The sequence below is a fragment of the Furipterus horrens genome, unplaced genomic scaffold (assembly GCF_987537825.1).
Source record: "Furipterus horrens unplaced genomic scaffold, mFurHor1.1.pri manual_scaffold_2, whole genome shotgun sequence".
NCBI lineage: Eukaryota > Metazoa > Chordata > Mammalia > Chiroptera > Furipteridae > Furipterus > Furipterus horrens.
In genome coordinates, this window is record NW_028327172.1 from 214567702 (window position 1) to 214579712 (window position 12011).

Below are 12011 nucleotides of genomic sequence, written 5' to 3' on the forward strand. Positions count from 1 at the left end.
GTCCACCACGACCATCCAGCGCCAAACCCGCTCACTGCAGGGGAAAAGCGGAACAGAATCAGTCTCCGGCATTTACAACCTCCACGGCCACCCCATCCCCCATGCAGGGGCCGGGAGCGGGGGCAATAAAGACATCTCCGCCCCCCACGCCTGGGCACTGACTGGTGTCCCAGATTCAGAGCTGCAGGGCCCGGAGTAGCTACGTAAACTCTCCCGATCTCGGTTCCCTCATCAGGGAAGGGGGCTGTTGAGAGAATGGACTGTGGTGAAGCTTTTGAAGCACCTAGTACGGAACAGGCGCTCAGTCACAGCGGGTTCCCTTCAGCCCCGCCCCTGCCCCCCCACCTCCCCGCGCGCACATAGCAGCTCGCGCCAAGGTGCACAGCAGTTTACAGTCTTTTGCGATTGGACAGGGTTCTCTGCGAGGTCTCAAAGGTGAAAGCCACTGTCGAAGGGGGGACCGGCTTTGAGGGCCCGGGGGGACGCCCAGGTTTCCTGACCTTCCTGGGGACGGGGAAGGGTGAGCCCTGGGTTAGGGGTAGGACACCCCCCATTTCAGTGTCTGGCTCAGACTGTGGGAAAACGACTCCTCTTTGGGCCTCAGTTTCCTATCCACGGAACATGGGCGTTTCATAGCGCACTGGTTGCGCGCGCTTCCTGCGTGCTGGAGACTTCCCAGGCTCGGTTTTCCCAGCCCTCCGCTGTATGCAGGAAGGCGGCCACCGCAGGTGAGCACCCCTCGTTCACACGCACAGACGAGGAAAGAGAGGCCCAAGGCTCGAGAAGGCAGCATGGAGCCGAGTGGAGGGCGTAGGCGGGGCGCCACCTTTCCGGGGTAGCGCTGGGAGCGAATACACGCGAGAGATTTAGGCCCCCTCTGAGCCCTCAGGAGTTGGCGTGAGTAGCCTGGAGGAAACTGGCTGGGGGGGGGACTAGGTACCCCGCTTTGGGTCGAGGGCCCCAGCAGGGCCAATGTCTTCTCCATCCCCAAGCCCTGCCCGCTCTCCCCGGCGTCACTGCGTCACTTGGGGCTCCTTTCCAGTGTGCCCTGCATTGGCGCGACCGTCCCACCGTCGGGTTCTGGGACGGTGGCGGGGAAGGACCCTAAGCTAGCACCTCGGGGTCAGCCAAGCCGTGCAGCTGACGGTCCAGAGATGAAAACTGAGGATCCGAGGAGAAATGCTAGCTTGAGGCCTCAGGGGCTAGGGCCTGGAGGGGCGCTCCCCGCTGCTCCTGAACGTGCTCACGGCTGCTCCCGACGCCCAGCTGCAGGAAGAACTCTCTGGAACTGCTTTAGCTTCTGAGCGACTTGAGGGCGTGGGCGGAGAGACTTCGAGAAAGGGCAGACGGGCGGGGGAGGAAAGTGGCGCAGTAATTGAGAGACAAGGGACGCAGAGAGGCAGCAGAAAGATCGGAGATAGAGGCTGGGAGATACACGGGGAGGGACCAAGGGAGATACTGACCCGTGGGGGCGGGGTGGAGAGGGGAGGGGGCGAAAAGGGATGCACGGGGAACGAATGTCAAAACCAGGGCCCGGAGGGAGGCACCAAGAGAAAGATGGGAAAGATTAGGTGTGGTGAGAGCCACTGTGGGGGGTCCAAGGGCCTCCCCCAACCACCCGGTGCCCCCCCCCCCACTCTCCAATGTGTGGGGCCGGTTCTGTTCCGGGAAGAGCAGTTCCGGGTTCCCGCGCCCTCCGCGCGGTCCCGCTGCGGGTCCCGAGACCGCGGATTCGCAGAGCCATATTTCTGGGGGACAATCCTTGGGCTCCCCTGGACTCTCCTCTCCTCCAGTCTCAGCTCTGGCCTTCCATTTCACTCCATGTGTAGGTCCTTCAGAAGCGTCTGCATCACTTTATCCAACAGGACCCTCCGCCATCCCAGGGGCTTCTCGGCCGTCTCGTGTATCCCGATCACGGTTCCTGCCCTTCTCCGCCCGATCTGGCCTCTCGTTCCGCCTCTCCCACCCAGGTTGCCGAACTGGGAGTGAAATCCGACGATCCCCACGTCCACAGGCCTCCCTCCATCTGCGGGGCAGGGCGGGCCTCCAGTCTCCTCATCCTCCTTCGGGAGAGAAATTCGAAACCGCGAGTAAGGCCCCAGACCCCCTGGATGCCTCAGCCGGGTGCTGGCAGCGCCCCAAACCTGACAGAGATCAGAGCCCCACGGTGTGGCCCCTGTGCAGCCGCGGTGGAGGGAAGGACCGAGTTCACAGTCTCCGAGCTGGGGAACAGCGCGCCCATTTTAAGGCGGACAAACCGAGGCTCAGAAGAAATGGGCCCTGGCCTTGGGCTGGTGGGCAGCTGGCAGCCCGGGTCTGTCTTCGTCTCTGAGAGACCTTAGATCCTCGATATCTGATAAGTTCAGGGGAAAACTGGCCAGTTTTCAAGACTCTCAAGGAGGTGGAGGGTGGGGTGGGGGCGGGGAAGAGCAGGAGAGAAGAGAACCCATTTCGTGGATTGGGGCGGGACTGGGAGGCAGTCCCGCCAGCATTCCTTGTATTTTAAAGCATTTCCTTTTGAAAGCTCGGGGAGGGAGATGCTCCCGGGAGTTAAAGGACTCGAATTCAAGGGTTCAGACCCACCTGAGTCCAGATTCAGGTGCCACCACTAACTAGCAATGTGACCCTGGGCCACACACTGAACCTCTCTGACTCCATCTCGGCATATGGAAGGGAGAAGAAAGCCTTGGATAATACCTACCGCCCTGGGTAGAAGGATTAAATCAGACCAAGTGTGTGAAACCTCTGACAGGCGGCCTGACACCCACCTCAATACATATAAGCCAACCCCCCCCCCCCCCCCCCCCCCCCCGCCTTCCAACCCCTGCCCCTCACTCCAGGCCCTCGCGGAACTGAGTTGGGTCCTCAGCGGGCTGGGCAGAGCCTGCGGGGAGAAGGGCGAGCCTTCTTTGGCCCAGGGTGGGCAGAGCCGGGTGGAAGACGTCGGGCAGGGGGGGGGGGTGTCCGGAGCCTCGGGGTCTGCCTGACATCTCCAGGCTTAAATAACCGTGCGCCTTTGTTATTCGTCGGCAGCAAAGTGGTTCGTTACGCCTGATTGGTCTAATTGCTTTGAAATGGGATATATTATCTATAATTATAGAGCTCTAGGAGGAGCCGGCCGGCCTCCGCTTTCATCTTCCCCAAGTGCACCCTCATGTCGCGATCACATTAATTTGGGCCATTTGAAAGGGGGGCCCCCTCTCTCCCCCGCGGATCTAGGCCTCCTCGCCCCCTTCCGAATTTAAAGACACGAGGAAGCCCGGGCCTGAGCGAGGAGAACGAAGCCAGTGGGGGAGGGTGGGGGGAGGAGAAGCTGGGAGTCCGGCCTGTCGATTTCTCCCTGGCGCCGGAAAAACCCACCGCACAAGTTAGGTCCACGTAAGTGGAGGAATGAGCAAGGAGAAAACATGTTTTACAGGAGCATTTCTTCTTGACTTCCCGTTAAAGAAGGGCACCAAAACCCTTAAAAATGCATGAAGTTCTACCTAGGTCCCGGGAAAGTAAAACTCGTTCTGCTCCGGATCTGTGCTGTGGATCGTTAGTCGGTAGCTGAAGGTTCCCTGGAGTTCTCGGCTCTTTAAAGCTGGGAAACCCTCCCGAAGGGGGCCCTCAGTCACCCCCAGACGGTTCCCCAACCTCTGACTCCCAGCCGTTCACTCTGAGCGACAGAGACCCACAGACTGGAGACCGCGCAGTCTGGAGGCCCCCTCCCCAGGTGTCGGGGTCCCGAGGTCCCTCTTTCTGTCTTCCCATCAACCCCCTCACCCTCCGGACAAAATACCTCCTCTCTCCTCCCCCTTCGCCGACCTCCTGGAGATTGGTGAATTCCCACCAAAATAAATCGTTCCGGGTAATCGGTTTTCATAGCACATTCATTCTATTAAAGGGGACTGTTTGGGGCTCGCTAATTGCCCGGGGATCCCACTGAGCTGCACATTTTAAAAAATGCACGCGGGATTCCTGGGTCGAGGCCACAAAATACATTGGAAAAGGGGGGGAGGGGTGTAAACAAAAACCCGACGCAGGCGACAGCGAACGCCAAAGTGAGGGGCCAGCCTGCAGTCCGTGCGGCAATGCCCAGAGAGTGACAACAGTCTAAGATGGGATCGCTCTAAAGATTCATCTTTATGGCGTGTTATGTGTGTGTGTGGGGGGGGTGTCTTAAAAACAACACCACTCTTCCTCTGCCACAGCACACCCTCTTAAAATAAGCGGGTTTTTGGGGGGGGTGGGGGGGGGTGGGGGCCACTAGATTAGTTCAGAAAGTGGGCACAGGACAATCTGCCTTTAAGATCCGAAGTGGCCAGGCGCTTGGTTAGGCGACGGGAATGCTCTAAAATGCCCGAACGAGGGGTGGGGGTGGGTGAATGGAAGAGAGGCGGGAGCGGAGCGGAGAGCGGGAGAATGGAAGCGGAGCCCAGTCCCGGAGCTTTATCTGCTGCGGGCCAGCCCTGCCCTTGCCAGGCATGAGTTACAGCCGGGCCCCCTCGGCTGCGGCGGCGCCGACCCGGGAGGAGCGCCTGGGGCTTCGTGCTGCCGGCGAGATAACAGACGCAGCCCTCGGCGGTGGCAGCTCCAGGCACCCGCCAACCTGGAAATCCGAAAAGGCCCGGACCTCCTCCCTGCCGCCAAACGTGCGCGTGTCCTCCCGCGGGACTCACACGCCCCGGGAGGCGCGCAGACACTGGTTTCTTTTCTCGAACTCCCTTCCCTGGGAACGCGAGCATCTCTTCCCCCGCGGCCCCACAGCAGATCTGTCGGGGACGCCCGTGCTATTCTGAGCACGGAGTCCACGTGGAGTCGCCTCTGGCTTCCTTTCCCTCTTGTCGCCCGGCTTCGCTTGCACGCGGCCCACCCGCCGGGCCGGGCGAGAGAAGACACGAACCCAGCCCGAACCAAGAGAGATGCCATGGGCTTTGGACCCGGCTCGGGATGCCCCGGGGGCCGGCGGCAGGGCTGGGGGCCCCGGGCGCGGGCGGTTTGTTCCCAGGAGGCGGGGGCTGGACTTCAAGGGCCCCTGCGTCGGCTGCTGCCTTTGATCCGGCCGCCGCTGGCGCCTAAAAACAACATCCTCGTCTGCCTATTAGGCGCGCTGAGGGATCGTGACAGATTGTTTATCCCCGCAATTAGCATGCGGCCCTACTCCGGCCGCCGGGCCCCGGCCCGCGACCGGCCTAGCTGTACTGCCACACGCCCGAGAGAGCCCTGGGACCCTTTTGCCCCGCCCGGTCCATCTTGGGGTTCGAGCCCCTGCTGATCCACCCTAATGCAGAGGTTCTTAACTGGTGACGCCAAGTGTGTCCAGAGCCTCTGAAGTTCTTTTGACTGATGTGCGTTCTTTTTTAGGGAGAAAGTTCTTAATTATATGGGATCCTCAAAGCCATCTGGGAGTCAAACATTTTGAGATGGGAGACAAGGGCCGAACAAAGCAAGCTCGCTTTTTAAATGTTGACCTAAAAAGCCAGGGGGTCTCAGTTCCCTTAAACCTGAGTGTAGAGCGTGGAGGAGGTTGATCTAGCGACAGCTTAATTGGAAACGCCAGCAAGAGAAGTTCGCGCGGGTCAGGGCTGGGCTGCTAGCAAGGTGTTCGGCCTAGAGCCTTGCTGAGCGTCATTTCGCTCAGCGATATAATGGGGTTGTACCTCCTTCTATTCTTGTACCCTCAAGGTACACCTCCCTGGCCTGGGGTTCCCTGCCTGGAGGAAGGACTCTATTAACCCTTGTCCCGGAGGGCCTCGGCGGGTTTAAGACAGGCCGTTTCAGTGCCCCGCACTTCCAGCTGGGCCCGGATGTGAGCCGGTGGCTCCAAGCCTTGCCCAGTGCTGGTGCTGCAGTCTCGGGTGTGCAAGAAATCTGGAGAGGCGGCGTAAATTGCACAGAGGCGAGTACTCCCGAACCCGCCCCGTGGCTTGAACATCTCTGAGCCTGCGGACAGATGTGAGGCTGCCGATTCCCTGGCGTCGGAGGCCCGACCCCTCCTGCCAGATCCCGGACGCCATCGGGGTAATAAAGTTCCCGCTCTAGTAATTCATTTTCCTTAATCTGGACGCCCCTAATCTACAGCTTTTATTGCGCTCTGTTAAAAGTCGAGGGAATTCTCTGTCCCTCCGCGCTCGGATAATTACCCCTAAATGGCCACGGCAGCCCCTGTGTTTCCTGGAGATTAGAGCCCCACAGCCATCAATGGCCTGTCCCGGTGAGCCGCCCATCACTGCCGCTAGCTCTCCGGGAGCCGCCGGCTTGGGCCCTGGGATAAGAGGCCATAAAGCAGTGGCGTAGAAAACGGGGGAGCCCTGACCGGAGTTTGCATAGATCTTCCGGCTCCCCATGCCCCCGACTCATTTTGCTCTATTTTTGAACAACAAAAACAAAATCACGTTTCCTCCGGAACTGGCAAAATGAAAGTTTTCAAGCATGGCTCCAAGGATCCACACCAGAAGCCGGCCTCTTTCCCCGACCCCCTCCCCCACTCCACGATCAGCGACCCGGAGATAGGAACTGTTATTGTTTCCGCGGACACTCTGTTTGAGGTCACGTTAAGGCCAGAGAAGTGTTTTGTTGACGTTTCTGTTGGTTTTATTTCAATAAGTTCTGTATCAAAAGGACCCGGCAGCTCCTTCCCGGGTCGCCAGTATAGGTGTTGTAATCTACCCGGGAGATGTTCAGAGCGGGAAAAGGACACATCATGTATGAAAATTGATTATTGATCCCGGATAATATTGTGCATTGTTATTCTTAACCTCCATAGCCCCAGGAGCCTGGCTTCTTTAGGCAAACTTTAATCCCGCGCTTAGAAAGAAACAGAGGCCCACTTTTAGGCAGAGGTAAACTTTTGAAGATGGAAGCAGAACAAGAAAATGAAGGTGTTTTCAAAAGCAAGTAATACTATGCCTTTCTACTAGAATACATAACTACGCGGATTTTAAAGCTATGTGTAAGAAATGACCTCTACTCAAATGACCGCGGCAGGGAAGAGAGGAGGCAGATAGTGGAGGGGCAGAGAGAAACAGACGCAGCAACTGACTGAAGAGAACGGTAAGAGAAGCGGTGGAAGAGAAAAACAGGAAGGGGTTAGAGGAAAAAAGAGAGGAGTGGGTAAGAGGGGCGATTGGGGAATGGGAGGCGAGCGGAGGGCAGAAGAGAAGAAGCGAGAACAAGGGAAAGGCCCCCAGGAACCCAGAAAAAATAGAGCCCCAATGGGACCCAGACGGAGAGAGGGAACCCCGCGCTTCGGCGCCGAGGAAAGTTTCCCCCACACCCCTCCCCTCCTCTGCCCTCCCCGGGCCCCGCCCTACCCCGAGCGCCCCGAAGTCCAGCGCACCCCGGGGCCAGTCCGCAGGAGCCTCGCCCAATGGAGCGCGTCGGGCCCGCCCCCGGGCGCGCTGATTGGCCGCCGCCGCGCTGGCCTTGCCTTATTAACAAGTTCTCTGGAAGGCGGCCGCCCGACCCGGAGCCGGCTAGTGCGCCCGGGAACTCGGCCTGTGCGGCGGCGGCGCAGCGGAGCGAGCCAGGCCCAGAGCGCCGGAGCTGGCCTTCTGGGCAGGGGCGGGAGGCGCGCGCGGGAGGGCCCGCCCGGCCTGGGCCCCGGGCGCCTTCCGAGGCCGGCCGCGCTCCCAGCCCGCCCGAAGCCCATGCCCGGTGGCTGGCCCGTGCTGCGGCTGCAGGAGGGGCCCGGCTCTGCATGGCCCCGGCTGCTGACATGACTTCTTTGCCACTCGGTGTCAAAGTGGAGGACTCCGCCTTCGGCAAGCCGGCGGGGGGCGGCGGGGGCCAGACGCCCAGCACCACCACGGCCGCGGCGGCCGCCATGGGCATAGACGAGGAGGGGACCAAGCCCAAAGTGTCCCCTTCGCTCCTGCCTTTCAGCGTGGAGGCGCTCATGGCCGACCACAGGAAGCCCGGGGCGAAGGAGACCGCCCTGGTGGCCTCCGAGGGCGCACAGGCAGCTGGCGGCTCCGCGCAGCCCCTGGGCGCCCGGCCCGGGTCGCTGGGCGCCCCGGACGCGCCGTCCTCGCCGCGGCCGCTCGGCCACTTCTCGGTGGGAGGACTCCTCAAGCTGCCGGAAGATGCACTCGTCAAAGCCGAGAGCCCCGAGAAGTCCGAGAGGACCCCGTGGATGCAGAACCCCCGCTTCTCCCCGCCCCCGGCCAGTGAGTAGCCAGAACGAGGCGGCGGGGGAGGGGGCCGGGCGGGGATGCGCGGCCCCAGGGCGCCAGGCCGCGCGCGGCGCCTGCCTGTCTCCGGCGTTAGCGTACCTGCTGCCGGTACCTTAGCTGGGAGGTCGGGGTGCGCGCACTGCCCACTCCCACCCAGGAAGATGGTTCGGGGCCTGGCTAAGGCCCCGCGCTGGCTCCGCTTTCGTGGGCTCCTGGTTTTGACCGGGCGGCCGTGCGGGTGGGACTTTCCTTGTAGTGCAGGGGTGTCATCACCCTCTCTCCTCCTGCCCCCACCAACCAACCCCAGGAGCCCCGACTCCGCTGCCTGACCCTACTTCGCCTTTACCGAGTGGCGCGGACATCTTTCCTGCACGCAGAGTTTCACTTTCTCGGAGAAGCTTGGTGTCTCCCCCCAGCCCCAATTAAAGTATCTCTTTGCCGGAAGGTTCTGGAGCTCTTGCAAAACCCTCCCACCCCCCTTCAAGTTTCTGGCAGATTCTTGGTGCTTTGGGTGGGTTCGAGGGAGGGGGAAGCTCGGGTCCAGCGGGGGGGCGGGGCACCGAGGCGGTTAGTGGGAGGTGCCCCCTCCAATGTGGTTGGATCGCCCAAACGTTCCCACTGGGCCACTAAAGCGCACTCGGACCCCCAAAGGCGCTTTCGGGGGGTCGTTCCGAGGCTTTGCGGCCCCCCGGCTTTTCTGCCCAGTGAGCAGGCTGGGAGATATTTCAGGAACACGGGAAATTCCCAAGTTTTCCTCGTTTCCTCCGATTATTTTGCGCGGCATAATAGCAACCCGAATTCAATGGCGTGATGCTGAGGAATGATTTTTATCTGGGGATTAAACGTCTTTGAAAGGCCAGCCCCTCCCAGGGCCTAATGGCCAGAGGAGGTGGCCCAGGGCTGGGCTGTCTTTGCCGAAAGGAGCGCCCGCCCATCGGGTGGCACAGCGGAAACCCAGTCGGGGGCCAACTGCTTCCCGGACTCTCAGGGTCTTTGAATGGGGGAAGGAGCGACATTAACACAAGTTCGTTTGACTCACACCCTGGCGGTCTGAGAGCCCAAAGGGTCGTTTGTTTTTTGTTTGTTTAAGGCATGAAAAATGCATAATTAAGCAAAACCCGCTTGGTGAAACATTCCACATTTGAATTCATTTTACCCCAGAGGGAAGCTGCTGGGTAGGCAAAACGTCCTTTCCGCTACCTGGGAGTTCGGTTAGGGCCTTTCCCGCGACCCTAAAGTTGGCAGGATCCCCGTTGTCCTGGGTATAATTCGTTCCACCTTTTATCCGGCCACAGCCGCCCGTATGGAGGGTTTAACTCGACCAGTGGACCCAGTTCTGGACCTGCTTTGAGCCCTCTGCTTGGGTGATGTTCACGGCCGGGCCTTGAGGTCTGTTTTGAAGCCATGAGAAAAGGACGGCTCTGCACTGCTGATACCTGTGGACTGAGCCACAGGTGGAGGAGAAGCCAGAAGCCCTTGTGCACATCCGCTTTTCTGGACCCGGCATTTGATGTGACCTGAGGGCCAAGGCCCTGGGGCTGGGAGGGGCTCAAGACACAGTTCAGATAAGCAGATGATTGAATAAGCCCGGCTAGAATGAAGCCCCTCTGCCTATCCTCCCCAACACATGGCACTTTATATATTTAAGAGACTTGGTCACGGTGTGACCTTCATGATAGCCAGCCTTGCCCCACTGGCAGTCTTGGGGACTGCCCTTAGAACCCTGTAGAAACTCACCCTCTCAAGGTAGAGTGGAATTTGGAGATCTGGATTCTGCCACACAGTGGCCTACCGCAGCGCTGAGCACTTGGGCACAGATCAGTGTTCGGCCAGCACACAAAACCAAGTGTGGTTTGGGGCTGGGCGCAGGGCCTCTTTCTGCATGTGTCATCAGCCCTATTAACATCCAGGGTCCCAGTGTGCTTGGCGTCGAAGGAGGCCCCGCTGCCACAGGCCTGCGTGAGTGGCCAGCGGCCAACTAGCATTCAGGGCGTTCCACCTCTTTGCAGTTACGTTCCAGCCTTGACCATGCGTATGCTTCACCTGAAATCTTAGTTTTCTCGTTGCAAAAAGCAGACAAGAACATCTGCCCTGCGGGGTGGTGGTAGTAAGTGGAGGAAATATTTTCCAAGCCACACACCGAAAATGAATAGCCGGCACTGTTATTGACTATTACTTACTATTTTGGGCAGATGATGCTCCCGCGCTCTTAACCCCCTGCCTCTCTCTCTCGGCCCCTAGGGCGGCTGAGCCCCCCAGCCTGCACCCTGCGCAAACACAAGACCAACCGCAAGCCGCGGACGCCCTTCACCACGGCGCAGCTGCTGGCGCTGGAGCGCAAGTTCCGCCAGAAGCAGTACCTGTCCATCGCCGAGCGTGCCGAGTTCTCCAGCTCGCTCAGCCTCACCGAGACGCAGGTGAAGATTTGGTTCCAGAACCGCCGGGCCAAGGCCAAGAGACTGCAGGAGGCAGAGCTGGAAAAGCTGAAGATGGCCGCCAAGCCCATGCTGCCACCGGCTGCCTTTGGCCTCTCCTTCCCGCTGGGCGGCCCTGCAGCCGTGGCTGCCGCCGCTGGCGCCTCGCTCTATGGTGCCTCTGGCCCCTTCCAGCGCGGCGCGCTGCCCGTGGCACCCGTGGGACTCTACACGGCCCACGTAGGCTACAGCATGTACCACCTGACATAGAGGATCCCAGGGTCGCCTACCTGTGGCGCCAGCTTTTCCTCCAGTCCTGATCTTCTGCAAGCTGCAGGGGCTGTCCCCAGCGAGCGGGATCCCCTGTCTGGCACCGCCTGGCTCCCTCCCTCTAGCCCTCACTGCTCTGGTTTTCATTCGGTTGCTCCCTGACTTCACTCTCTGAAGTCTGATCCTCTCCCAAAAAGTGACTGGAAGGGTCCCTTCTACTCTTCTGGAATCTAGATCCACCCCCTCGTGTTACAGGTGGGGAAACTTGAGGCCAGAGAGGTTAAGAAATGCATCCAGCCTGTCCCCAGCAGAGTTACTGGTACGACCAGGAGTAGAGGCCACTTCTCCAGCATTGCTACTTCTGTCCTGACACCAGATGGGAAAAGCACAGAGAAATTCATGTCTGGAGATTTTGGAAAGGAGAACCGTGGGAGAGAAGAGTGGGACCCAGTAGATGGATCCTGGTCCTTCGCTCGGGACACTTAGAACGTCAGCGAAGCATTTGCTCTTGGGGGGCGGGATCCACAGATGCGTTACAAAGGTAGGTTGAAGGGGGACCTCTCTGTCACCAGTACCAGAAAAAAAATTGTAAAATTAAAATTCTGTTTCTATTTAACAGTACATTTGTGTGGCGCTCGCGAATCCCTTTGGAAGGGATTGGGTGTAATATACTGTATATTTGAAATTTTATTATCATTTATATTATAGCTATATTTGTTAAATAAATTAATTTTAAGCTACAAGAAATGATCTCTGTTCTGATTATTTTATTTGAATTTTCCTTCTTGCCGTCGCTTCACATACACGATTGCTTTTCAGTGTAGTGCCAGTTTTACACCAGCAGCTTTCAGAGGTGACAACAGGATATTCAGGGACAGGAGGGGGTGTCTTTTTGAACACACAGGACAGAGCTGCATTAGCAAAGTCAAGTGGAGAATTGAAGCAATTACCTGGGGTAATTAGGCTCAATTTTCCAATTCACTTTAAGCTGAAATCGACACTTGTTCAGGCGACCCAGAACCTACTCTTTCTTTTTTCGCCCCTTTTAACCTGTCTGTGAAAACAAAGCGAATCACCCAAAGGGTTTGATGACTTCAGACAGCTAATCCAGACAATTCCCACCCCCGCAAACCTGCTTTTCCCACAGGAGGCCAGGTGGGGGATGGAGGCC

At 59.0% G+C, this 12011-nt stretch overlaps 1 protein-coding gene across 1 annotated transcript; it reads left to right on the forward strand.

Moving 5' to 3' along the window:
* The first annotated feature begins 7456 nt into the window (after positions 1-7456).
* MSX1 (msh homeobox 1) lies at positions 7457-11577 on the forward strand. The gene is made up of 2 exons (XM_090268217.1): positions 7457-8150; positions 10398-11577. The coding sequence occupies exons 1-2, from the start codon at positions 7682-7684 to the stop codon at positions 10838-10840; spliced, it is 912 nt and encodes a 303-aa protein (XP_090124343.1). The 5' UTR covers positions 7457-7681; the 3' UTR covers positions 10841-11577.
* Positions 11578-12011: the final 434 nt, after the last annotated feature.

What these genes read in the sequence shown, in the direction of transcription:
- MSX1 (XM_090268217.1), top strand. Translation starts at nt 7,682, where the DNA reads ATGGCCCCGGCTGCTGACATGACTTCTTTGCCACTCGGTGTCAAAGTG. An exon ending in CTTCTCCCCGCCCCCGGCCA is followed by an intron (nt 8,151 to 10,397) that starts GTGAGTAGCCAG and finishes CTCGGCCCCTAG; the next exon opens with GGCGGCTGAGCCCCCCAGCC.